The sequence below is a fragment of the Scleropages formosus genome, chromosome 11 (assembly GCF_900964775.1).
Source record: "Scleropages formosus chromosome 11, fSclFor1.1, whole genome shotgun sequence".
NCBI lineage: Eukaryota > Metazoa > Chordata > Actinopteri > Osteoglossiformes > Osteoglossidae > Scleropages > Scleropages formosus.
The window spans coordinates 25,449,745-25,477,483 of NC_041816.1; the positions used below are offsets into that span (position 1 = coordinate 25,449,745).

At 44.5% G+C, this 27,739-nt stretch overlaps 2 protein-coding genes across 6 annotated transcripts in view; both read left to right on the plus strand.

The window, feature by feature from the left end:
* The window catches only part of fhod1 (formin homology 2 domain containing 1), a 49,257-nt gene extending 44,185 nt beyond the window's left edge, over window positions 1-5,072 (plus strand). For all 5 annotated transcript variants that reach the window (XM_029256302.1, XM_029256303.1, XM_029256304.1 and 2 more), the window contains 4 exons: window positions 403-595; window positions 1,158-1,323; window positions 2,316-2,492; window positions 4,387-5,072. In XM_029256302.1, the coding sequence (XP_029112135.1) occupies window positions 403-595; window positions 1,158-1,323; window positions 2,316-2,492; window positions 4,387-4,466 (616 nt within the window). In that variant the 3' untranslated portion in view covers window positions 4,467-5,072. The remainder of the gene's footprint in view (window positions 1-402; window positions 596-1,157; window positions 1,324-2,315; window positions 2,493-4,386) is intronic.
* Window positions 5,073-6,358: 1,286 nt separating this feature from the next.
* The window catches only part of slc9a5 (solute carrier family 9 member A5), a 29,210-nt gene continuing 7,829 nt past the window's right edge, over window positions 6,359-27,739 (plus strand). Inside the window, exons 1-10 of the mRNA XM_029256307.1 lie at window positions 6,359-7,017; window positions 14,281-14,583; window positions 14,715-14,878; window positions 17,269-17,347; window positions 18,217-18,394; window positions 21,100-21,320; window positions 23,298-23,500; window positions 24,502-24,591; window positions 25,958-26,028; window positions 26,244-26,370. Of these exons, the coding sequence (XP_029112140.1) occupies window positions 6,690-7,017; window positions 14,281-14,583; window positions 14,715-14,878; window positions 17,269-17,347; window positions 18,217-18,394; window positions 21,100-21,320; window positions 23,298-23,500; window positions 24,502-24,591; window positions 25,958-26,028; window positions 26,244-26,370 (1,764 nt within the window). The 5' untranslated portion in view covers window positions 6,359-6,689. The remainder of the gene's footprint in view (window positions 7,018-14,280; window positions 14,584-14,714; window positions 14,879-17,268; window positions 17,348-18,216; window positions 18,395-21,099; window positions 21,321-23,297; window positions 23,501-24,501; window positions 24,592-25,957; window positions 26,029-26,243; window positions 26,371-27,739) is intronic.

The following is a 27,739-nucleotide window of genomic DNA, read 5'->3' on the forward strand; positions in this document are numbered from 1 at the left end:
ATGACACTTGGTTAACAAGTTGACATTGTTTGGGCTGTCCAAGTGGGACATGGTAACTGAGATCATAACAGGTGAAACTAGACAACGGGAGGGAATAATGGAGGTTGAGAACTTGAGCATGAGCCAAGGTGGTGCTGGTCTGGTGTAGCTCAGCTGTTGGGAGGCACTCAAAATCCAAACTCGATCCTCGGCGATGTAAAGAAATGCGTTATAAGTTGAATTCGGGACATCGTGGAACTTCTCGTAAAGTCAGTATCTCGTAGCCCGAATGGACGTATCTCGTGGGGTGACGACTCATGATCAGACCGTCTTATGTGTGTAATGGTGCACTAGTGACCGTTCTCTTAGTGTTTGGTATGATGATGGATATTGGACATAATCTTTGCTGTCCTCATGGCACAGGTTCCATTCGTTCCTGCTGTACCTGGGCCAGCCGTCCTACTCGGTGCGGGACATCAAGGTGACCCAGTTCTGCAAGATCATCAGTGAGTTCTCCCTTGAGTACCGCACCACCCGGGAGCGAGTTCTAACCCAGAAGCGCAAGCGGGCAGCCCACCGTGAGCGGACCAAGACCCGTGGGAAGATGATCACAGAGGTTGTCCCTTTAACATTGTCTAGTTTTTTTTTTGTGTGTGTTTTTTCTTTTTGTTTCAGTTTGTGTAAATTTCCCTGCAAAGATGAATAAAGTTATTGCCCTGTTCTGTCTTGTCTTATCCTGTCCTTTCCTGTCCTGTCCTGTCCAATCCTGTCTTGCCCTGTGCCCTCCTGCCCTTTTCTGTCCTGTCTTATCTTATCCTATACTTTTCTGTCCTTTTCCGTCCTAACCTGTCGTACATGTTTTATAAATTTGCGAATATTTATTTTACTAATGTAAAATGTAGTCTAAGATAATGAAATGGCAGTGAATTGTGACCTCAAGAAAGATGCAGCGTTTTAGAAAAATAAGATTTTTGAAAGGAAAATATTGCAGACTCTGGATAGAACTCCATTAAAGCAATTATGCAGTCAATAGCAGAAACGTTGTTTGATACACGTGTTTGGCCTTGACTGAAAGAAGCCAGGGCTTCGGTTTCTACCGGGATATGTCCACGGCCCGCCCACCCAAACTGGTGAACCGCCAAGATGTCCGGCTGATGTTTCTTTCCGCCGTATCCCAGACAGAGAAGTTTTCCGCTGCAGTTTCTCCTCCACCCGAGAGCAGCCCTGCTCCCGTGTGGATGACGGCGGATTTGGAGCCATCGCAGGAGGAGCACGAGAACATGAAGAACCTGCTGACCGCCAGAGTGGACCAAGGCATCATGCGCCGCAGCCGCGCTGTCAGAAGTACGATGATGTTTTTTTCATGCTGCGGGGGGCTTGAACTCCTCTTTTAACATACAGAGCTGCTTGAAAGTACGGCAGCCCCTTGTGTCCCCTAGTTTTACCATGAAATGGTTATTTATTGAGAATCGGTGTTTCTCATGTGACATAATAGGTGTGTAATGACCAGTTCCATATGTTGCTTTAGAGGAAATAATGTGCGTAGTCGAAACACACAAGTAGTACAGGTGTAAAAATAAGTGAAGCTCTTGTTGGTAGGTAAGAGGAAGCAGGTGTATAACTCATTTATTCATTTTATGAATTAATGTTTAGATTTTATAAATGAATAATATTTTGTACGAGAATAGTGACCATCCCTATAGGGTTCACATACTTTCAAGCAGCACCGTATGGTTTTACCACCTTACATTTGCTTCGCAGTTGGAGCACTATTGGCTATGAATTAGTAGTTATTTTTTAAATAAAGATATTAAGTGAGAGAAGCATGTGCAAGGATTGTCTGGGGCTGGATCCTGCAACCTAATGGTCACAAGCTCAGGTTTTCAACACACAATCCTTAGTGCTGATTCTTTTGGTCACTGAAATGGTAAGTTCTGTCTTACCAAGTTTCCAGTTCTTCGTGCCTCTGGGAAAGTCTGTGTTGGTGTGTGTGTGGGAGTCTGTGTGTGGGAGTCTTTAAATTTTATTTTTTTTTTTTTTTTCCTCTCCCCCAGTACTACTTTGAACTTCATCAGTTTACAAGATGTTTTCTTGCTTAAAAAAAAAAAAAATGTACAATAGCATAATTGACAATTATGGGACGTGGAGAATACCCAATATGGAGAGACGTATTTGTACCCTATGGTTGGACGTTTTGCTTCTTAAAACTCAAATTTAAATTTTCCCGAAGGGGTTTTCCAACTTCCAGAAAATCAGAACAGGGATCAAAGTTGATGAATAGCTTTTTTTTTTTTTTTTTCTTTTTTTTTCCTCTCCCCCCCCCTCTCTCCCATCAGGCTTCGGGGGCACCGTCCCAGTGAACAGCATGTCCGCAAAAGAGGACAGTCCTGGTTCCCAAGATGACGCCACGGACGAAATCATGGACCGTCTCGTGAAGTCCGTCACGCAGAATCCAACGCAAAGACCATCCAGTCCGAAAACCCGCAAGCGTTCCCGCCTCAACCGGAAATCCTGTAAGGGCATAATTGGTCCGCTTACTATTATTGATCTGTATTTTTCATGCTTAGTCTGTATATTTTCCTTGGGAAAAGGCACAGCGGTGCAGCGGGTAGCGTAGGAGGTTTGATAAAATAACACCTCAGTGGCCAAGTGTTTTTGCACATGCAAGTTTCCGACATGGTGCATAGAGGATGGTGGATGGTGTGTGAAGGACCTCATTCCTGCTGTAGTTCCTCTGGACAAAGGTACCTGCCCTCTACTGAGAGTGTAAATATTACCCAGCTGTGTTGAGTAGCTTGATGCTGTACGTCACTGTGGAGAAAATTGTGAGCTAGCTGAATAAATACATAGATCAGCATATTAAACATGTTATGAATGCATGACAGGATAGTGAGAATCATTAAATTTACATTTATTGGTTTAGCAGATGCTTTTCTCCAAAACGACTTCCAGCGAGCTCGGTGTAGTTATCGACACACCTTATTCACCGCGGTGACTTACACTGCTAGATACACTACACTGGGTCACTCATCCATACATCAGTGGAACACACACACACTCTCTGTCACTCTCATACTATGGGGGGAAACTGAACAGCATGTCTTTGGACTGTGGGAGGAAACCAGAGCACCCAGAGGAAACCCACACAGAGAGAACATGCAAACTCCGCACAGACTGAGCAGGGATCGAACCCATGCCCCCTCGCACCACCCAGGCGCTGTGAGACAACAGTGCTACTTGCTGTTCCGCCATCCATCATTAGTGTGAAAATGTGAGGCATTGAGATTTGACAGCCCAGAGATAAATGCAGTTCAGTTCATTATCTCAAATATATTGTGTGTGTTCGTGATCATGTACAGGGATGTGTATTTCCTGCCGAGCAATACTCCTTGTCGCACCTCCACCAGTGTGTAGTATATATAATATACATATTTATTTTTTTTCATTTATTTCTGAATCTGGTGGATTCCTACGTCTCTTCCTACACTCACGAACGTGGGCTGTTCGACTTTGTGCCTAGTATGAAGTGTTACGTGTGTGTGTGTGTGTGTGTGTGTGTGTGTGTGTGTGTGTGTGTGTGTGTGTGTGTGTGTGTGTGGCAGAGAAGTGAGGACTGATGAGCTTTACAATTTAATCTTGTTTTAACAGACAATAGGATGTGGTGTACAAAACAAATCTCAGGTTCAGCTTCAATATTTTTGGTTTTTCATTAATCTCAATGATCTGTGTTGTGTGTTGCTGTCATTTACCATGTTCTTCCCCTCTGCTCTTGACAAACTGGCTGCCTGTGGACCTCCACGCTGGAAGGTCATCATGATGAGCAGGAATGTAGAGTCAGACTCGGAACTTAACGAAATTACCTTCCTTGGAAAAAAAGAGCCTTTTTTTCCTCTCTTTAAAATTTGTCGTGTGGTCACTGTTTGTTAAGCCAGTTTCTAGCTGGATGCCTATTTACGTTGTCCTGCCCTCAGGGCCATGATGACCTCTGCACTCTTCTGAGTGATGGCTGTCAGACGGGTAAAAGCTGGTAGCATAATTCTTAGAACTGCTGCCTTTGGACCCAAAGGTTGCAGGTTCGAGTCCCACTTCTAGCTGTAGTACCCTTGATTAAAAAACTTACCCTAAATTACTCTAGTAAACTCACCCAGCAGTTTAAATGGGCAAGTCACTTTGGAGAAAATGTCAGGTAAATAAATGTAAAATCAGGCTACATGATCCCTGTTGAAGGTCCTCTCTGCAGCAAAGCCTTGAGACACTTTAGCACAGCCACGTGGGACGGGTGTGTTCAAGCAGATGTGTGTATATGGACATTTGTCATCGTTACTTGAACCCCCTGCGTGTTGAAGTGCGACTCCCTCGTGTTTGTGGCTGTGTGTAAAGTGTGTGTTTGCCGTTTCCTTCCTGCAGTGCGAAGAACCCTGAAAAGTGGCCTCAGCGTGGACATGGTGCAGGCCCTGGGGCTGAGCAAGGGTAACGAGCAGATGTGAGAGGACACCTGAGAAGGTCCCGGCCGCCGAGACCCATCGGCGGGGAGCGGGAGGGGCGAGGTGTTTCGGAGGCGGTCGCCACCAGACGATGTCGCAGAGACCGGCGTCGCCACGGATCACATGTTAAACGTGCACCTGAATCACTTGCGTGTTGTACACCTGTACTGAAGGTGTTCCTCATGAAGCTCCGGTGAACCCGTCTCAGCAGCTGCCATGAAAGGAGGGCGTTTCCAATGATGCAAGCTGCTCTTTTTATAGTAATTCAAATTTGCTGCTTTTACATTTTCTTGTTACATTCACAGAACAGTATGTTTTGCACATGAGCAAAAGCACTATGAGTGTGCGTGCGTGCGTGCGTGCGTGCGTGTACAGAACTTGCAGTCGTCACGGTTACTGTGTCTCCAGCTTGTATGGTCTAGTTTTGAGGTGTGTGGAAGCGGGGCGTCTGCACGGCGCACCTGAGCAGGGGGGTCACACTCCTCCGCTTTAACTTGCATTTCCCGTGGATGGGAAACGTATCTGCGTCACGTGTGTGTTCATCACATTGCCGTTTGGGCCATTTATGTAGTGATTCCCCCCAACAAATATGCATTTTTATTAATTAAAAAAAAAAAAACCCCACTTCCCAAGTACCACGGTATGTCCTTCAAGTGGCAGCCCAGCACTCCAGGTCAGTGTTCAGGCACAGTGACGAGACAAATCTCCTGCTGCTTCCAAATCTCCATGGATTTAGAAGTCAGACTCCATGTTTATCTGATGGACTCACTGTAACCTCCTCTTAATCCATCTTTTTTTTTTTTTTATAATCTTCAACCAGTGTGCTGTAAATCAAACTGTACTGTCGAAGAAAATTAACCAATTTAGCAAACCTAAAATTGGCTGAAAATACAAGCCAGCTTTTCTCACTGGTGCAAGCGACGCGTGTGTGTGTGATTTTTCTGCACCTGAAAGTTCGGATGTGCTCATACCTTTTATAAGAATTTAGTTGCACAATACGTGTGTGTGTGTGAGAGAGATGTTTGATTTGTACACAATTTCGATGCACTATTAATGTGTCACTGTGCCAATGTTCCACTCTTAGATGTTACACTCCACCCACAGTTTTATGTTTTAAAAAATTTTTTTGCTGTTATGTAGCTCTTTGACTTCTGGAATTGTACTAATGTGTCTATTTGAAATGCTTGTTCGGAAATGCATTTATTTAATGTAATGATATGAAGTATAAATTAGTTTTATCAGAAATTATGAAATAAAGTCTTGAGTTTGGCTAGAAGTGTATTTCTTTATTCATCATTTTCATTGATAAAGCAGGAGGATTCCTGTCCCTTCACTGTCCCCTCTGCAATGTCCAGTGCAGCAGACAGTAGCGCTTGGATGGTTCCAGGTTCTCGTGGCTCTTTGGAGAAAAGGCTTCTGACTCCTGTGTACCGGGGTTCATGTTCACAACGGCTGCTGTAGTAAACTTAACCTTTAAGATGAAATAACAGGCAGCCGATGTGGGTTTGATCCCTGCTCAGTCTGCGTAGAGTTTGCATGTTCTCCCCATGTCGGCATGGGTTTCCTCTGGGTGCTCTGGTTTCCTCCCACAGTCCAAAGACATGCTGTTCACGTAGATTGGTGTGTGAGTGAGAAGAGAGTGTGATGCACTGATGTATGAGTGACCCAGTGTAAGTAAAGTAGTGTAGCAGTGTAAGTCACCGCAGTCAATAAGGTGTTCACTGGAAGTCACTCTGGAGAAAAATGTCTAATAAATAAATCTAAATGTAAGGGTTAAGCCGGGGGTTAAACACTGGATGGGATGCCAGTCCATGCAGTGTAGCCCCACACACACCCCATCGGCAGTTCGGTGTCACCAGGTCCCCTGAACTGCATGTCTTTGGACTGTGGAAGGAAAGTCGGGAAGGCATAAGGAGAAGTCCAAACTCCACTCTGATTCTGATCTGAACCTAAACCCAAACCCAACGCTCCGCCCGGTGCATCCCGTTCCCGTGCGGCTCTCGCGAACCGGCGCGTTGCCGCTTTAAATAGCACGCGGCAGCGGCGGCGGAGGGGGCGAAGACGACGACGACGACGACGCTCCTCGAGAGCGCGGTCACGTGCTCCGCGGTGCCTCAGCTGGACGCGCGCGCGCGGGGCGCTGTGTTGACACTGTAAGCCGCTCCTCCGGCGCTATAAAGCGCAGAGGAGGGGGGCGATGACGGGCCACTGAACGCGGCCGCGGAGATGCGCTCGCTCGCCCTGCTCGTGCTCGCGGCCGCGGTGGGCGAAGCGGCGGCTCTGGGCGCGGCCCCGGCGCGTGCCCCCGCCGCAGCCTCCCTCCGTCCTGCCCGGGAAGATGCTGAGGAGGCGGTGGCGGTGGCGGTGGCGGTGGCGCTGCCCCGGTCCGCGGACCCGGCGGCGGTGGAAGCCGCCGGGGACGAGGCGCACGGGGACGCGTCCAGCCACCACCAGCACGGCGGGGGGTACAAGATCGTGCAGTGGGAGTGGAGCTACGTGCAGACCCCGTACATCATCGCCATCTGGATCCTGGTGGCGAGCGTGGCCAAAATACGTGAGTGCGCGGCGCGCGCCTCAGTCGGTCGGTCATTCCGCACGTTTTATTCTGCCGGGACTAATGTTACTCTGTGTAGGGGGTCTCACCTGCCCTGCTCCGCGCGCTCCCGTCGCTCTGTCTGTCTGTGTGTGTGAGACACCTCCTCACGCTTCTCTCACCTCCACTGCCCCGCACAATGTCACCGCCGCGTGACGGACGGAGCCTCGCACGGACGCGCCGCTCCGCGAGGCGCTGCTGGTTGCCATAGAAATCGGGAGCGCGATCAGAGCTCCGCTTTGCGTCTTTCGAGCTGCGGAACTTTGATCCGGACCAGGCTGAAATGCCAGCGATCGGATCTGTGTGGAAACACGCGGCTCCGAATATTGCCATTGTTTTTTTGGGGCTCAGAGAGGTGACTGTCGCTCCGAGTTCTCTCCCCTCACACACACACACACACCTTGAGCGTGTTCGCTTGAAAGCTTCATGTAGAGCAGAACCTCACACGTGTCTCCGATCTCACTGTTATCACTGATCTGCCTCTTACCGCAGCTGACAAGGTAAAAAGGCTCTGTGTGACCCTTAGAGCTGTTGCCTTTGGGCCCAAAGGTCACACATTCAAATCCCATCTCCAGCTGCACCCTTGGCTTTATCCAAAGTATTTACCCTAAATTGCTCCAGTAACAAATTACCCATCTGTATACATATGTAAATAACTGTAAGTAGTTTAACATTGGAAGCTGCTCTGGAGAAAAGCATCGGTTAAAGGAATCCATGTGGCATCTTCAGCCATAGGAGTCTGCTTTTTGTTACTGAGGTACCAATACAATAGTGTATTTCTGCCTCATTTTCCCTGGGGAGCCAGTATGATGGACACTCACTTCAGGGTTTCTTTTTTTTTTTAACCAAATCTTCTGTTTCCCGGGATACCAAGAATGCCCCATGGTGCTGCAGCAGTATCTGGCAGGAGATGAAGACATTTCTGAGGGCAAAACACAGGTCTATACTTTCATGGTTTCTGTATGCAGCTGCAGAGATCCTCCTGGGACTTGGTGATACCGTCTGTTTATTATATACCTATGCACACACACAGAGGCTGAAATCGCCTGTCCCGAGCGGGGTCACGGCAAACTGGACCCAAACCCGGCAACATAAATCACAAGGCTGGAGGGGGCACACCCAGGACGGGGCGCCAGTCCATCGCAAGATACCCCAAGCAGGACTCGAACCCCAGACCCACCAGAGAGCAGACACACGCCACGCCGGCACATCCCCTGCTATATACATTTACATTTATTTATTTAGCAGACGCTTTTCTCCAAAGCGATTTCCAGTGAATTCTATGCAGTGTTATCAGCCCACCCTTATTCAACACGGTGACTTACACTGCTAGATACACTACTTACACTGGGTCACTCATCCATACATCAGTGGAACACACACACTCTCTCTCTCACTCACACACTCTGGGTGAACCTGAACAGCATGTCTTTGGACTCTGGATATGGATCCTGATTTCACATTTGACTTCAGTTTAATCGTTGTTATCCCATCCATACCATATTGTACTCACAGTGAAACAATATAGCTGTTTTGTGAAATACAATGTGTGCTGTGCTGACACACAGCACCCTGCATCCGTGTGTGCTGGGAATGTCATCATCTCATGGGGATGTAGCTGCACTTAGGAGCTGGCTTGGGCTCAACAGCTGGTACTTCCTACACCTCACATGCTCTCCACTTCTTCTTTTCACTCTTTATTTTCAGCACACATCTGTTTCCCAGTTCCTCATTCATTGTAAAGTTCACTTTTTCACAAGACCAAGTTCATAACTAGTGTCCTGAAGGAAGTTCATAACTTGAGTGCTGAGACCTGATGCTTGCCACTCATAACACAGGCTATCCGCACACACCACACACACACACACTTCGCATCCACTGATGTTTTTGTCAATATCCTTTGGCACATGTCTGATGCAAACAGAACAAGCTTTTTTTTTGCAGTTTAATGTAAAAGTTGGGTTTACTTGGGTTAATCAGCTTTGGAGTCAGTCCTCATAGTTCCTCTTTTCTAAGCGCCCTGAGGTTCTGAAACTAAATTTTTCCTTTTTGGATTTCAGATAATTTTGTATGCTACTATGCCCATGATTCCACATTATTGTTGCTGTTTTGGGCAAACCTTGGTTTTAGTATGTTCTTACTGTGTTCTTACCGTCACCATCATATGCTCCAATGTAGGGGTGCAGCAAATATCTCTGTAAGTCTCCTCAGGTGATGATAATAATAATCAATTATCATAATAATAAACATGGGCATCATAATTTCACACAATTATACAGACTTTCCCCTTTCTTATTTTCTCATCTTAATCCATATATGATGATTAACCTAGAAGTGTTTGATGAACACTATAAATCTCCAACCCTTGGCATTCAAACAACATGGGCATGAAATTCAAAATAAATATATAATATCTACGTACAGTATATGAATTTGATACGCAGTTATACGGTCACCTCAACGGTGTATGTGTCCATCAGTTTAAAACATTTTTTAATTAAAGGATAATGGTGGAAAAAGCTTTTCCATGTTTTTCATGACCGGAGCCATAGGATTTGTTGGGTAGGCCAGTTGTTTGCGTGGCGTAGTCTGTACTTTCAGGTAGTACCCACTTTTTGTGCTTTGAATTTCAGGATTTACTGTTTATTTTCACATTAAAAAAGCAGTTTTCACAATTTTTTGCAGTTGTCCTATTATATTTTTAAAGACATATAATAAGCAGTATTTGAAATTCGGCACTTAATTAGGTATTCATTAACTGTTTTGATTCTTTTTTGCTTAGATTTTATTAGTGGAATTTTTTTCAAGCATGATTACATTTAATTTTTGTATTTATGCTGTTTCATTAACTGTTTCCTCTAAATCTTTCCTGGGAAACAAATTTCCTCTAAAGCGACCGAGTTTACCACTCATTTCCTTTCCACCGTTGCCATAATGTTGTTTGTAATACAAGCAGTGGAACCACACATCAAATAAGTAAGTGATTTCAAAAGGGTTTTTTGACAGTCGGCCAAAACAAGGAAATCTTCATCTTTGCTGCTTGACAATAGCGCACTTTTTTTTTACCTGCAGCACCAGCATCATTTTTACTGTCACGGTGAAATGTGCCCATTTGAACAGGTGATTTAAATGGTTCTGCTGGAGGTAAGTTTCTTAAAGACTCCTCTCCTGCGGTCAGTCTTTAGATGAAGAGGATGACTGGGTTGGAAGTCTGGTGTATAAGAATAGGTACAACCCCCCCCCCCCAAGTCATTGTTGTTATTACAATTAGAGAATCCTTTTGTGTTTGAGTGTGTTTGTCGAGAGTGTGTCTCAAAACGGGACTGCATGCGTACCTGGTCTGCGCTTTGTGGACCGAGATATTTCGGGGAGGTTTTTAAATGCCTTTTTTAATGTATTGATACATCTTAATTTCAGGTTAGCAGCAAATCCAAACTCGAACAAGCCTTACTGAGCTAGTTTAACTATATATGTGGTTTTTAAAGGAAGGAATGATCTCAGAAGACTTCAGTGATGATTCATTTTTGAGCCATGGGGCTCACACTAAACTGCTCTAGATAATAAAGGATTTCCCAGAAGGGCATTTTTTTCCAAAATGTTGTTCTGGAAAGGCCAGATTAACTATGCAGGTGATGCTAAATGTTCACATGTTCACATAAAACGGTTACTATAGTTACACAGAAACTTGAGTAACACAGGTATGCCTCTTGATGTCGTTGTTAAAATGATGGGGATTTTTAAACACACAAATTTGTAGGGCAAAATCGCATCCGATCCGAAGCCTGTTTCATAACTCGGATACGAGTCTCAGCCCATACCGAGCCTGTCAGAGGAGCTGTGCTAAAAACTGTTCTAATGCTGTTCCAAGTTAGTCTGAATTTCTGCTGGCATCAGTGGGTGGTGAAAATTTCTCATAAAACTTGAATTTGCCAGCAGAATATCCATGACACACCCACTTCAGAAACCTCAACGCCTACGCCGGTGTAGTGCATTATGAAACGTGTTCACTTGAGGACGTTATGGTATTGCGAGGCTCAAACTTAGAAATCACACACTGTCCGTGTTACATCACCAGTTCCACACTGTTTTCCGTTGTCGCACTAGAACCCAGAATGTTCGAAGCAGGGATGTGTACACACACTGTGAAGCAAATGTTTAGCTCCTCCCATTCCAATTTAATGTTGATAATGCAGAGTTGCATTATAGGAACATTTCAGGTGGTGTCCGACTTACGATGGGGTTACATTCTGCAAAAGCCATTGTAAGTCAAAAATATTAAGTCAAAAATGCATTTAATACATCTAATACACACCTCTGCTCGACAGACTGGGAGATGCGGATCGCTGCCGCTGCCCAGCATTGCGAGAGTGTATCACACCGCATATCGCTTGCCCGGGAAAAAAAAATCAAAATTCAAAATTTGAAGTACGGTTTCTACTGAATGTCTATTGCCAACTCACCATCGTAAAGTCGAAAAAATCGTAAGCTGAACCATCGTAAGTCGGGGACCACCTGTATATAGCACATATTTATTGAGCTCATAATCAGGGGAGATGTGAGTCTGAATAGAGGTGTGTTTTGAAACCCTTTATTGAATGTTGAGGGGATTCCAGCAGTTCCGAGTGAGAGAGGGAGGTCATTCCGCCACATCGGAGCCAGAACTGAAAAGCTTCACGCTTTACAATCAGTCACAGCAATTTCATCTTTATCTGTTTGTTTCTGTTCTTTTTAACATTAGTAAAGAGGATGCATTATTTGATAGAGACCATCAGTAGTTTTCCACCTCCTGCTTCACAACTTACTGTTTTTCTTTTCCCTCCTTTTTTTGTCTCTATACTCATTGTTGTGTAACCAGGGTACAGTTCCGCTTGAAAGTATGGTAATCTCTTGTGTTCCCTAGTTTTACCAAAAAAAGTTATTTAATGAGAATCTGTGTTTCTCATGCGACATAATAGGTGTGTAATGACCAATATGGTCCACATGTCACTTTAGAGGAAATCACATGTAGTAGAAACACAGAAGTAGTGCAGGTGTAAAAATAAGTGAAGCCCAAGTTGCACCAAGTATGTAAGTAGAGTCGGTTGTGTAAATAATTACTTATTCATTTTATTAATTTATTGTAATATTTTATACAATAATAATGACCATCCCTATAGGTTTCTCATACTTTTAAGCAGCACCGTATGTCTGCAATCGATTGGAACCTGAATCATTTATGGTCCAGCCATCAAAATTTACAAATTAGCGCTGATTATGCCTCGGCAAAACCCGTTTACATTTTTCTGTTTTTTCCCCCCATCTTTTTTTCTGGAAGGTATTCAAAACACATACAAGGTGTATGCCCTTTTTACTTGCAGCAATGAATTATTGGTATAGATGGCATCTCACCCTGCTGACACGATCTACGCACAGGTTGCCGGGCTTAACTTGAGTCCCGGAATGCCTCCAGTTCTCAAGGGATCGGGTTTTACTATCACAGTAGGCAGCAATATAAGCATCACCTGACCTGAGCATTTCGTTGTGCCATGGTGTTTCCCTATCCATGACGATACGTTTCTAAACGTGTGATACAGTGGGTGTAGATGGCGGACGCATTTTTAAGTAACGTGAAATTTTAATCATGAATGTGTTTTGGCCACAGGCCTTCATCGGACATACAGATGTCAACGAAGAATGTACAGGTGGTCCCCGATTTACGATGGTTCGTCTTACGATTTTTTTTCAACTTTACGATGGTGAGCTGGCGATAGAAATTCAGTAGAAACCGTACTTCGAATTTTGAGTTTTGATTTTTTTTCCCGGGCAAGTGATACGTGGTGTGATACTCTCTCGCAAGGAAGGAAAAAGAACAGAAAGAAACAGATAAAGATGAAATTGCTGTGACTGATTGTAAAGCGTAAAGCTTTTCAGTTCTGGCTCCGATGTGGCGGAATGACCTCCCTCTCTCACTCGGAACTGCTGGAATCCCCTCAACATTCAATAAAGGGTTTCAAAACACACCTCTATTCAGACTCACATCTCCCCTGATTATGAGCTCAATAAATATGTGCTATATACAGGTGGTCCCCGACTTACGATGGTTCAGCTTACGATTTTTTTGACTTTACGATGGTGAGTTGGCGATAGACATTCAGTAGAAACCGTACTTCGAATTTTGAGTTTTGATTTTTTTTCCCGGGCAAGTGATACGTGGTGTGATACTCTCTCGCAATGCTGGGCAGCGGCAGTGATTCGCATCTCCCAGTCTGTCACGCAGAGCTGTGTATCGGGTGTATTAAATGCGTTTTCGACTTACGATGGGTTTTGCGGAACAAAACCCAATCGCAAATCGGGGACCACCTGTAAATACGTTTATGAAAATACATGTTTCAATGTGTTATTCACGTGTTTCGTTCATGTCTATACACCCTGGTGAAGGCCTGCTGCGGAAACGCATTCATGGTTCGTCTGTTTAAATTTGAACTGTGAGTGCTGTCCTGAGTACTCTTTATTTCAGTACTTTCATAAGATCCAGTGCGTGTTGCAGTAATGTTTTTCGGCCGTTGCGTCGATCACGTGTTATTTTTCTAAACATCTCAAACGAAATGACCGTTTTATGCTCGTAAGAAAAATGTGGAACAGACATGTCCTTTGGTGTCCCCACGCCCTTGGCTTTGAATCATTAAGCACGTGTGTTTTGTTCGTTTGCATGTTTCTGGTCATATTAATGATGAAAAATCACACGGGGTTTCAGTTTTGTACATTCAAATCAGAAATTGTGCAAAGTGTGTGAGGGAAGATCGATGTAATGAAAATATTGAGCAGCAACAGGTGGTGCAGCAGCTAGAGGTGCCAACTTGCACTCAAAAGCCCCAAGTTGAAGTCCCTGCTCCTGCTGTAGTACCTTTGAGTAAGATACTTACTCTGAATTGATACAGTTAAAAATACCTTGCAATATGGGTAAATACTTGTGAGTCTCTTTGGATAAAAGTCTCAGCTAAAGCAATGAAGAATAATAATAAAAAGTAGTAATAATAATCTTAGGGGCTAGAGACACTGAAGCTATTTCAAAAGCCAAAGTACTTTCCTTTGTTTACTGTGGTCTTTCATCCAGGATGGTATATTTTCCGTATACCGAGTTCCTGCTGCTGTAACTCTTTCGAGTGACTTTAGTTCTGGTGCTGTTTGTCACTGGATGTGCTGTCATGACTAGTAACCAGAGCGCCCCCACTCCCCTCCCCACAGTGTTCCACTTTTCCCAGCGCGTCACCACCGTGGTCCCCGAAAGCTGCCTGCTCATCCTTCTCGGCCTGGTGCTGGGGGGGGTCGTGCTCATTGCCAGCAAGAAGCAGCTGTACCAGCTGGACCCCGGGCTCTTCTTTCTCTTCCTGCTCCCCACCATCGTCGGCGATGCCGGCTACTTCATGCCCAGCCGACTGTTCTTCGACAACCTGGGCGCTATCCTAATGTATGCCGTGGTTGGAACCCTGTGGAACGCCTTCTGCACGGGCTTCTGTCTCTACGGGATGAAGCTGGCAGGAGTGATAGGTGAGCTGGCCTTCTGAGGTGTCCTTGGGGTACCGCTAGCGTTCCTTTTGTCCATGTCTGAAACACAATGCACGTCTCCTGACACCTTATTCTTGCTGTGCACGTGTGGTCCTTCCCCTTGTGAGCTATAGATGAGAAGGTAGAGGGTGGCATGATGGAGTTCCTGCTGTTCGGAGCGCTGATCTCTGCGGTGGACCCAGTGGCAGTGCTCGCTGTGTTTGAGGAGGTGCACGTCAACGAAACCCTCTTCATCATCGTTTTTGGCGAATCGTTGCTCAACGATGCCGTCACTGTGGTGAGTCTCCTCGAGTTATGGAGCTCCTTGGTGATCAAATGGGTGTAAGCAATCCTGAAGTAGTGCCAAGGGACACTGCAGACATGTGCTTACACCATATGCTGTGTTCCTGGCTCTGGTCACACGTGAGCTTCGTGGACACGGTTATCCTTACAGTGAAATGTGCAAATCAGGTGGCCTCAGATCCATGTGTCCATCTCCACTTGAACCCATCCTGGACACATCTCAATAGCTGTGGTGTTGACAGCACAGCCTCATCTACACATCCTTTGTCGCTGGGCCCATCTCTTGGCTCTGTAAGTGAAACCACGCAGTGGACCGTGCCAGTAATGCCAACGTTCAGCCCACGTGCCTCCGAAAGGCGGCGATGACTAATGTTACCAGTGTGGTCCTTCACCTCACATGGTACTGCAGAGCTGAAGAGACTGAGCTGGCTTCTGTGTTTTTATGACTCATCGTGAGAGGAACGAATCTCGCAGGAGGGACACCGTGAGGAGAGACACGGCGCCCGAGACCCCGTTGTGTTTGGCTTGGCTGGGAAGAGGAAAAAAGGCCATGGCAACAGCTGTCCGGATAAGACCTTTAAACTCTGACATTATTCATATTCTGCGGTTTATTATCTTAACGATGAGCTCAAGAAGACAGGAAATTAATATTCTTCAGTGGGAAAATGAGACTAGCAGGAGAAGTTAATAAACTGTTAGAATTATGCTCCCATTGAAGCAGTCAACAGAACACAAACCAAAAGATGGTATCATCAGGGTTTTAATAGCATTTCTCAATGAAAGAGGCCAGCAGGTAATGCCTTAGATACAGTCTCGTGACCCTGCTGACCCTGTGCTGCGTAATTTGCACATTTTGGATTAATCCCTTCTGCTAAGCAGCAATAACAGATGCCACTGCACACCTGTCCTCCTCACTAACTGTGGAGGTCCAAGTCTCCTTCACCTCGAGCAGCTGGTTCTGGCTGCACGGATGCTGCCTTTGCAGGACTGTTCGAAATGCTGCCACAAGGTCCTTTTGTTTGCGCGAGAGCTCTCATAAGCCAGGCATTATCCTTAGGCTGAAGCGATCACGTCGTTCCCATTGCCACAGCGGTCTACCTAGTCCGGAACATACCAAGAATGCCTGTGCGGGACGACTCTTTTTACCCAGCGGTCAACTACATGTTCCAAGTTCCCAGGGATTCGTCCGTCGTTCTTCTTAAAGCACTTCCCGCCATTGCCGTCTGTTCACCGTTGTACGCGAGAAAATGTAGGATTAGGCCAAAAGTTAAACTTTGTACCTTCCAGGTTTTCTGAACCCATCTCAATAGGATTAATCTGAAAATAAGTGCAGAAATTCCTCCACCCGGTGACCCTTTCTTTCGACTTATCGCCCCAGTTACTGCTGAATGTGAGTAGCTGGAGGTTATGGAGCTAAAACTTTCCAAAGTAAAATTCTTCTCGCCCAGAAGTTCGACTGGTCTCCACGAAACACGGTCTCTATTTTTAGTGGTCTATTTTTTTTGGAACAGAGGTAAAAACAACACATCGTCTGCCTGTTATGCCAGTTGGCCTACCTTTGCAGCAAGGCCAGGCTGCAAGAACCCCAGTGCTGCTGGTAAAATACATTTCTTGAGTATATACTGCAAAGTTTCAGCATTTATTAGCAGAAAGGTATGATTATATAAAGAGGAAGGTTGGAGCACAAAGAAATCCTGGGGCAAAAGAAGAAAATCCTGGATTCAAAGAGCACAGCAGGAGATAAGCTTCATACCTTCATGTAAAGCAAATCAAATGTCCTTGACCTTTTGGTTTCTGAGCTTTACTGAATAATCCATACAGGCTCATTCCTTTACAAACTGTCAAGTTCACACATTTTTGAAGAACTTTGTCCAGTTTATTGATTTTTGTGTGGGACCGCCTTAATTCAACTAACTTCCACCGTTTTTACAGCTCTTTCCTGGTGTTTGCGGTTGTCTTGGTGATCACTAAGATGATAATGAATATTCCATTTGATGAATCAGTCCATAAGAAGCACAACCTGGAAGTTTGTGGAGACATGTTTTTATTTTCAGTGGATTTCAATTGTAATGCAGCTTGAAATTTAAAAATATTCAAATAAAAATTATTAGAAAGTCTGTATGTATATGTATATATACAGTGTATAGATATATATAGATATAGCTGTACAAAAAAAATCTGCGTAGATATATAGCTACAGCCTAGATTTACATACATACTCTACCTGTAAATAATCAAGGGACATCTTTTTAAGCTTTTATTGATTTTTCTCTTAGTGCTAGTATAGCGCCCCAGGAAGGTGTTTGCAGGTTGACTAAGGGGGGGACGGTGGCACAGATGGCTGTTTTTGAAGGAGACCCAATTACCTGTGTTTGTGTTCTTCAGGTGCTGTACAAGGTTTATATTTCCTTTGTGGAGGTGGGCCCCGGCAACGTGCAGACGGCCGATTACTTCAAAGGAGTCGGTAAGTTGTTAAAAGCCAGTTGAAGGTTTTTTGTTTTCTTGGTTCTAGTTTTTATCTTCCTCTGTTCTGTTTCCACGCAATAGTTTTTCATTAATATTGCCCTTAATGGTTTCCTAAAGAAAATTCACAAAAGAATCGTTGGATTAAGAAGGTTATCTCTTTCAGTGGCAGTGTAGAGGTTAGAGTGGCTGTTGCACCTGAAGGTTCCTAGTTTAAGTCTCACCTACCACTGCAGTACTCTTACATTTATTTATTTAGCACTTTCCTCCAAAGCAACTTCCGAAGAACTGTATGTAGTGTAATCAGCCCACACACCTTATTCACCGTGGTGACTTACACTGCTAGATACACTACTCACACTGGGTCACTCATCCATCCATCAGTGGAACACACTCGCACACTATGGGTGAACCTGAACAGCATGCCTTTGGACTGTGGGGGGAAACCAGAGCACCCAGAGGAAACCCACACGGACATGGGGAGAACATGCAAACTTCACACAGACTGAGCGGGGATTTAACCCACGTCCTCTCAAACAACCCAAGCGTTGTGAGACATCAACACTATCCACTGTGCCGCCGTGGTGCCCTACGGCACCCCTGGCACGCTTGATCGTAGTACTTATTCTAAGTTGCTCCAGTAAAATTACCCAGCTGTACAAATGGATAAATTTTGACAGCAGTGTTAATGGGATGACAGTGCAGGCCTCCGTGGTATATAAACAATGACACACTCACTGTTCCCAGTTCCAACAATTACGCTGCTGGGCTCACAGAATCACGGACACAACGTCAAGCTTTGGACTGTGATGGATTCTTGTCTCCCTGTGGGTTCTCACTCTCTCTTCCTCACCTGGACTTGTCCTTCAGCCTCCTTCCTTATTGTCAGCATTGGGGGCACCATGGTGGGCCTCATCTTTGCTGTCATCCTGGCCTTCATCACACGCTTCACCAAGCGGGTGCGCATCATCGAGCCCCTCTTTGTCTTCCTGTTGGTCTACCTAGCCTACCTGACGGCGGAGCTCTTCTCCCTCTCCGCCATTCTGTCGTGAGTAACCGTCGTACCTCCCATCAGGTTTGGACTTGTTGCTCATCTCTGACTTTCTGGATCTCAGTCCAGTATTAATTAAATGAGCCTCAGAATTAGTATTTGAGAGGAACAAAAACCTGAAGGAGGATCAGTTTTGTCTATGCTTCAGATTGCAGATCGGCCTGTTATTTTTTTTTCTCTTTGAGAAAAGCGCTTATTCCGTATTTCTTCAAAAAACATCTGACTTACAAGTTGCTTTGGTCACGGATATTTTCTAGGACCAAAATCTTCTGAAAAGATAAAGTAATAGAACATTCACAAATTAAAAAATACTTCAATTTTTTTTAGTTATGGTTTGTTTGAGAAAATGTTTCCCTAGACGTATACGACTGTCCTTGGTAAGAAAATGAACTATTGTTATAACCACCTACACACTGTGCTGTAAAAGCTGTGTACTGATCTTCTCAGGGCCCACTGGCTATATCTGTGTGTGTACACCGACCGCTATACATGACATGCCGGTTAGTGACCTTGTGGTCCTTAGTTTTAACACAAAACGGTTTTTTAATGAGAATCGGTGTTTTTCACGTGACATAATAGGTGTGTAATGACCACTATGGTCCATATGTTGCTTTAGAGGAAATTGTGTGTGTAGTAGAAACAAGCAAGTAGTAAAAAAAAAAAAAAATGTAAAAATAAGTAACGCCCAAGTTGCATTGCTTCAACCAATTAAGTAAGTAGAATCAGAGGTGTAAATCATAGTCATTTATTCATTTTATAAGTTTTTTTTAAGATGTAACATGTCCATTTGATAAGTTTCTTTTAATATTTTAGACAAGAATAATGACCACCGCTGTAGGGTTCACGTATTTTCAAGCAGAACTGTACCTCAGTGGAGATTTGGTTGCTGTTTTAATTTTTTTCATGGGTTTGGCTTAAATTTTTATTGTAATTCAGAAAATTTGAAAATCGTTTTTTTGTCGGTGGATTGTGGTGTGGAATATCTGTGGTGTTTGTCAAAAGCAAGCAAATCTTTTATAAGGATGAACTATTCTTTCACAGGGTCTGGGTGGTGTGAGAGGACGAGGGTTCGATCCTTGCTCAGTCCGTGTGAAGTTTGCATGTTTTCTGGGTGCTCTGGTTTCCTCCCAAAGACATGTTGTTTAGGTTCACCCATAGTGTGTGAGTGACAGAGAGAGTGTGTGTGTTCCACTGATGTATGGATGAGTGACCCAGTGTAAGTAGTGTACCTAGCAGTGTAAGTCACCTTGGTGAATGAGGTGTGTGGGCTGATAACACTATGTAGAGTTCATTGGAAGTCGCTTTGGAGAAAAGTGTCTGCTAAATAAATAAATGTAATGTGAAAGTGAATTAGCAGACACATTGACTAATGCACAAACACACACACACACACTGTCTGAAACCGCTTTTCGCATACGGGGTCACGGGGAGCTGGAGCCTAACCCGGCAATACAGGGCCCAAGGCTGGAGGAGACACACCCAGGATGGGACGCCAGTCTGTTGCAAGGCACCCCAAGTAGGACTCGAACCCCAGACCCACCAGAAAACAGGACCCGGTCCAACCCACTGCACCACCGCACCCCCCATTGACTAATGAGCAGACTCAATTCTATTAAGGACAAGTGAAATTTGTATCTTAAATTCAATGGTTACTTGTCCTGCAGCTGCAGGAAATGCTTTAAAAGGAAACCATTGAAATCCAGCCACATTTTTATGCTCATTTATATCGTTGGAGGAATACATAAATAGCGTAAGGGGCATGAGCGTGGCCGCACCTCACTCCTTCATGATGAGGTAGAGTATAGAGTGTGTTTGTAACATTAGGGCCTCTGTTGTGCTCTCATTCATGATGTCAAGAAATACAGAAGCATCTTTATCCTGTTTCAGTTCCCCAGAACATTCATTTATCTAGCAGATGCTTTCAGACTTACACTGCTAGATACACTACTTCCACTGGGTCAGTCATCCATACATCAGTGGAACACACAGACTCTCTCTGTCACTCTCACACTATTGGGGAACATGAACAACATATCTTTGGAGTGTGGGAGGAAACCAGAGCACCCGGAGGAAACCCACACAGACACGGGGAGAACATGCAAACTCAACACAGACTGAGTGGGGACCGAACCCACGTCCTCTGGCACCTCCCAGGTGCTGTGCCACCGCGCTGCCCACAGTATGCGTGACAACACATGGATTCCCTCCGAAACAGTGATTTGCCTTTACTTGTTTATTGTATTTTTTCAACATAAAACGTTCTATAGCAAGTTTTACTCATGGTTTTTGTAAGGGATTGTTGTAGTTAGAGTTTTCTCAAAAAGCAAACTTCACGAACTAGACCAACCACTACAGCTTATGACACACTTGAACTGAAAGAGCTTGTTAGCTCGTGTTGTGATAATTTACCATGCGTGAACAGTGATTTTTTTTTTTTTTTTGATTGAGGGCTGCACTGTAATTCTTGCTATTGAAATTAATTGTAATTTCGGTCCCCATTTACAAGCAGAAGCACATTTCAGTTATAAACCAGAGATAAGTGTTTAAATTGTATTGCGTTTGTAACAGTTCACCTGTTTTTATTAGAACAGATAAAATCACTTGCACTTTACAGTAGGACCAAATTTTTGTCCTTCAAAAACTTGAGATACCTGTACTATCGAGCTGACGTGCCCTCTCTGTCACTTCTTCACATGTGACAGAATGACCTTCTGCGGTATCGGCACCAAAAAGTACGTGGAGGCCAACATTTCACAGAAGTCTCGCACCACCGTCAAATACACGATGAAGACCCTGGCCAGCATTGCAGAGACCATCATTTTCATCTTCCTGGGCATCTCTGCCGTGGACAAGTCCAAATGGGCCTGGGACACAGGCCTGATCTCCTGCACACTCATCTTCATCTTTGTCTTCAGGGCCCTGGGTGGGTTCCCAGGCTGGCTTCTGATGTCCTTCAGTCAGTCTCCTTCCCTTTATGTATTGATCTGTTGGCCAAGAGCTTCGCTGTTCTATCGCACAGCTCCCTGTTGTCCCGCTTGGTTTTTGTGAGATTCTTCACACATCTACAGATACTGTGAATTAATAGTAGAAAGAAATGAATGCTCCTTCCCCATTATTCGATCTGCTGATATCTGATTTTTCGCATATCTGATCCTTATTACCACTTGTCATTAATGGGTCTGTATATTCATGCAATTCAAAATTGTGGCAGAGACTGTGAGAGATGCATTGCATTGTGGGAACTGTGTACCCGCACTCTCATTAGCAGTTTGACAGTCTGGTCACACTTGCCTCAGGGTTTGTGTTTGCATGCTTTATTATTATTATTATTATTATTATTATTATTATTATTATTATCATATAGATTTATTTAAATGTGACATACAGGCTTCGTCCTCCTCACGCCAGTCCACGAACAGCATATATAATTTACTTTGTAGACATTTTACTTTCTAGCCAGTTTGAATAAAAAAATAACTTGCAGGGAATCACAAACTAAAAGTTTTGTGAAAAAAAAAAACACAATCACTGCTAGATATCCAAACACTAACCCTGGACTCAGACAATAAAAAATATGATGGACTCTGGCAGTGGGGTTTGCCGATGTTACTGTACAGCAATGAAGCAGTTATGACCAGACATCTTGACTCAGAAATAATTTAATGAGATAAACTGGATCGCCGCTGTGAGTAACTGGTAGTCTGGTTGCATGTGTCATAAGTCAAGGGCCACCTATCGACACATGGCCTCGTTTGCTACAACAATCATATGTGACAAAAAAAAATTTGACCAACACGCAAATTTAAAAAAGCTTTGTGACTTGCGATCAATAAAAAAAAAAGCTGTTTTTTTTTAGAAAAATTACGGTTGACCCTTGAACATCGCGGAGGTTAGGGGCGCTGACCCCCCGCACAGTCGAAAATCCTCGTATAACTTTTGACTGCCCAAAAACTTAGCTACTGATAGCCTACTGTTGACCGGAAGTCTTACCGATAACATATACAGTCAATTAACACATATTTTGTACGTTATATGTATTAATGCTGTATTCTTACAATAAAGTAAGCCAGAAAAAAGAAAATGTTAAGAAAATCATAAGGGAGAGGAAATACATTTACAGTACTGTACTATATTTATCGTAAGTTTACATTGTCCGTTTACGAGATAAATCGTCTTGTTGTCTGTCTGTGTCTATGTCAGTACCACCATCAAAATTGTCGTATATGATACAGAACACTGTAGATGTTATACCGAATATACATATTACGTGTATATTTTATGGCAGTAAATGATAAAATAGACTGGTATCTACATATTTTATACGTTCGTGACATAGCTAACTTTTTAATTTTTAATTTGTTCGATATTTCTAGGCTACGCGGTTCGTCTGCGAGTTTTTTCAGATTGTCGCAAATCTCCAGAAAATTCTCCAATATATTTATTGAAAAAAATCCACATGTTAAGTGGAGCCGCGCAGTTCAAACCCATGTTGTTTAAGAGTCAACTGTATTTTCCAGGGAACAAAATGGTGAAAGTAAAATGGCAAAAAGAAAACCAAGTTAAAAATATCCAGACACAAAAGGGCTGTGTGTGGAGTGTTGCTCTTAACATCACACGTCTTTTTCCTTATGACTTTTGGTGTCATTTAGGGGGATTTTGGGGTGAATTTAGGATGGGTTTGGTACATGATAAATGATAAATAATGCAATAAGTAATTTCGTTATCCAGTTTTCCAAAATGACGTTTTTCGAGAACATATGGGTACCAGTTAACAGGGATAAGTGCACATATATCTGACTTGGTGTTTTTTTTTTTTTTTACTTTCGCAATGTAGTCGTTGTCTGCAGTCGTATGAAATTTATGCACTGAAATAAATTTCTCCAATACGTCTTTCTCGCAGGTGTTGTGGGGCAGACCTGGGTACTGAACTGGTTCAGACTGGTTCCCCTGGAGAAGATCGATCAGGTGGTGATGTCGTACGGCGGCCTGCGGGGAGCTGTCGCTTTTGCGCTGGTGGTCCTGCTGGACGGGAAGCAGGTGAAAGCCAAAGACTACTTTGTGGCAACGACAATTGTGGTGGTCTTCTTCACGGTCATGTTCCAGGTGGGCACCGCCACCGCTTGCGCCAAATACACACCGTCGCACCCCTAGGCCTCTATACGACTGGATTGTCGGGTTCGGGGTGGGTCTTCAAGGCTTTCTTTTGCTCTGTCGTGGAGTTCCGTGTTCAACTTGGGCAGTTATTCATTTGTGGAAAAGAGCGAAAGAAAGAGACGAGGTTTCGAAGAGTCGATTCCGGCGAACCTGTCAGGGTACTGTTTACCGTACTGGTCAAGTACGGCTGTCGGGGATTGGAGGGCGTACTGCAGACCATGTTCGCTACACGATCTCCTCTGCAAACATCTCAACATTTAGTCCACGCTGTAGCTCTACGGTCTTTCCCAAGACACTCTGATAGAGCGGTTGACGTTTCCAGGCCGGGGGCACTGAACCGCAGCAGTAATTTCTAACTGCTTATCCACACACAGGCAGTAATTATGGTACATAAACAACGTTCTGGAGATCTGGAGGTCTGGCCTGGATGGCGCAGATGATGGAGACCAAATGACCTTTCGCTCTGTGCCTTCTCAGCAAGCTGCATGCTCAGAAATATGACATGGGGCAGGAGGGAGTGGTGACTCATTATTATTTTATTTTCTGTTGTGTAATGGCTTTACTGTGATTTTCAGAGCAGTAGCATGAAAAGGTTGCAGGTTTTCGTTCAATATACTTTCTTAATGTAAAAATAGAGTGCGATTCAGTTTGATTCAGCGTCACAAATTACAAGTGGTTGTTACCGACGCCACCGAGTGTTTCTAATCACTTCTTTAGACGTGACGGTTGCTTACAGTATATATTAAATACTAGAATTAAGACATCAGCGTTACGTGTTTTAAACATCTCATCTTGTCTCGGCTTTTCTATGAACTCAGTAATGCGTACGGTTTGTGTTCCTCTGTCCGAGAGACAATCTAATGGCTCGATGTAACAGTGTCGGGGGGGGGGTGTCCTTCACTGTCCGAGGTTCAGGCTGGTCAAACCCCCCCCCCCATATTTGCACCCAGGGTCTGACAATCAAGCCGCTTGTGAAGTGGCTGAAGGTGCCGCGCAGCACGAACCGCAAGCCCACCCTCAACGAGGAGATCCACGAAAGAGTGAGAACCCTCCGCACCCGCCGTCCAGCTGGAAGTAGCAGCTAGAGCTGCAACCTTTGCCTGAAAAGACTCGGGTTCGAATCCCACCTTCAGCTGCAGTTGCCCTTGAGCACGGCACTTTCCCTGAATTGACCCAGTACAAATTACCCAGCTGCGTAAAAGGGTAAATCAGTGTAAGCGGGGTTTCAGATAAAAGTGTCATCCACATACTTAAATTTTGTACTCGACCTCATGTTTGTCTCCTCAAGATCGTTTTACGCCAAACTGAAGATGTGAACGTGTCACGTCCCACCTCTGGGGTGCTGAAGCAGACGAAACATCAGGTCTTTTAAAGTATAGTATCACACCTATGGCTACAATGCATAGATAAAAGTGGAAAAAAAATAATAATTTCATACTGGAAAACTGCAGAAATATATGTGCATTTCAGAATATGACTCAACTGCGCAGTGACTATGACACCGGAAGGTGTCCTTAAGAGGGCTCGCTATGAATAAACATGTAACGGCACAAGTGATTTATTAATCTTTGTAATTATTAGTGTATCTGTCCAGGTACCTATGGGGTCTTTGCCCATAAAGGGAACGGCATGTAGGTTGTTGACGGAATTCAGGTTCAAAGCGAATCCCATACACAGCGCAGTGTATTTTTAGACGCCGGCAGCAGGCTGCGCAAAGAGGACTGTGACGCTCTGCTTCGAGACAAATAAATAAATCATTAAGGCCGCCTCCATTCAGCCCTGCCTCCCCTGACACGAGCGGCCGGGATGCCCTCCCCTCTGCCGTCTCTCCTCACGCACCCCCCACATCCCTGTCCACGCTGGCTGCCGCACTCAGAATTTACGTTGACATGTATTTATTGATGCGATGCAAAATCTGCTCTCTCTGCTCCTTCCTGCACACAGGGTCCGGCCCTGATTTCCTGCAGCTGGACTGGTGTTAATTCATTTCAACACGCATCAGGTCGTCCGAGAGTCATTAACCTAGGGTTCGTCGTGCAGATTGCGTCCGTTATTTTTACTATTATCATCGACTCGTTTGGCTGACTCCTTCGTACAAGGAGACTTACAATGTGAGGTTTTTACACTAAGCTACCAACAGTTCTTCAGTCATTCAGTCAATTCTTACTGTTTCAATTCAGGGTAAACATGTTGATCAGTTGTACCACAGCAGAAGGTGCGATTCAAACCTGGGTCTTCAGTTGTAAGTCAAAGGATCTAACCACTACGCCAAGTGGTGCCCCCGATATTATTTCGGATGTCCTGCATCCTGGATCATTTTGACTGTGCTGATCAGCAACTCTGGACAAGGAACATGTCCTTTCTCAGATGACCTTCTGTTTGACCTTCAGCATTGCCTTCCCTTAGGCCTTTGACCACATCCTGGCTGCCGTTGAGGACATTGCCGGCCTGAATGGCTACCACCACTGGAGAGACAAGTTTGTAACACACACATCTGCCTGGAAATCTAGGCTTTACAGCATTTTACACCGGTTTTATCCTCTTCTTTGCTCTAATGCTGTAGCTCGCTGATCCCCCAGCGAATGTTGAATTGCTGTTTCGACGAACCGCGCTGACATGTGACCGTCTGTCAAGATTCTTAATGGATACTGATCGTGCGCAACACACCCTCTCCTTCGTCTGTGGGGTGCAGGTGGGAGCAGTTTGACAAGAATTATCTGAGTAAGCTGCTGATGCGGAAGTCTGTGTACCACAAAGGCGAGCTCTGGGAGGTCTACCAGAAGATCAACATCAGAGACGCTATCAGTGTCATCGATCAGGTAAACCGCTCTTTCTACTTGTCATCGAACAATAGCACGTCACACCCTGGTCAAGTATGAGGTTGGAGCTGAAGTACAATAAACAAAAAAAAAAAAATTCCCTTTGACCCTGGTAACAAAAACTGAAAGTGAGGGGGCAATATGTGTGCCCACCAGGGGGTCAAAATACGGTGAGGACTCAGGGTCAAAAGGGTACCACTGCCAGTTGTACCCTGTGTCCCCCAGTGACCCTGGACATGTGGCTCAGGTGCAAAACACGCACAGGTGGCACTGTCAGGCATCATAAGAGAGAGCTGAGAACAAAGTAAGCTGGAAGAAAATGAAAACCAGTCACATTTAGTCATTTAGCAGACGCTTTTCTCCAAAGCGACGAACATCTTATAGAAAGTACAATGTGTTTATTACATTAGCAGAAAGAGACATAGTTGCAGACATGATTCTTCACTTGTGATGTCGTTCATCACGGGTAGCTGCATAAAACTTTAACAGAATATCGACGATTCCTGATCAACTTCCTAGTAATTTTTTTCCGTAGTTTTATTTTTTTTTGGAGATACATATAAACATGTATGTTACATTACAGGAGTAGCTGCGTAAAGGTTTATCCCGGCATGACCTTAAAGTTATAGAGCATGAACATTTACACCTTACATGAACTTAAGAGGTCGTGGATGAAGTGAGTCTGGAAGAGATGAGTTTTGAGAAAGAGATTCAGCAGTGCTGAGTGAGAGGGGGAGGTCGTTCCACCACAACGGAGCCAGAACCGAGAACCTTTGTGCTTTACCTTTCGTGCCTGGGACCATCAGGCGGGCAGATGTGGAAGAGCGTAGCAGTTTGGTTGAAATGTTAAGATACCAACAATTATTTACCCCTTTATTCAGCTGGGTAATTTTACTGGAACCATTTAGGGTAAGTACCTTGCTCAGGGTTACTACAGTAGTAGACAAGATTCGAACCAGCAACACTGGAATCCAAAGGCAGCAGCTCTATGTATATACCACGTTACCCCTGACAGGATGCTAGCTGTGATTCCGGAAGGACCAGTCAGGGGGAATTGTTGTATGGTCATGTGTGGATCGGTCATCTCCGAAGACCAGATTCAAACTCTTGCTGTACACAGCCTGGCTGCATGAAATGGAGTGTGTTAAACAGCTCGCTCACGCAGCCGTGAACAACCGTCTCTCCGAGGCCTGCGTGTTCCAGAATGGAAATGTGTCCATGTTTATTTAATGTTCAGTCTACAAGACAGTAATGATTTAATTTCCTTTCCAAGGACACATTTACATTTATTCATTTAGCAGACGCTTTTCTCCAAAAGTGATGTACATCTCGTATTTTCATCCATAAACCCTACTGCATACTACCACCT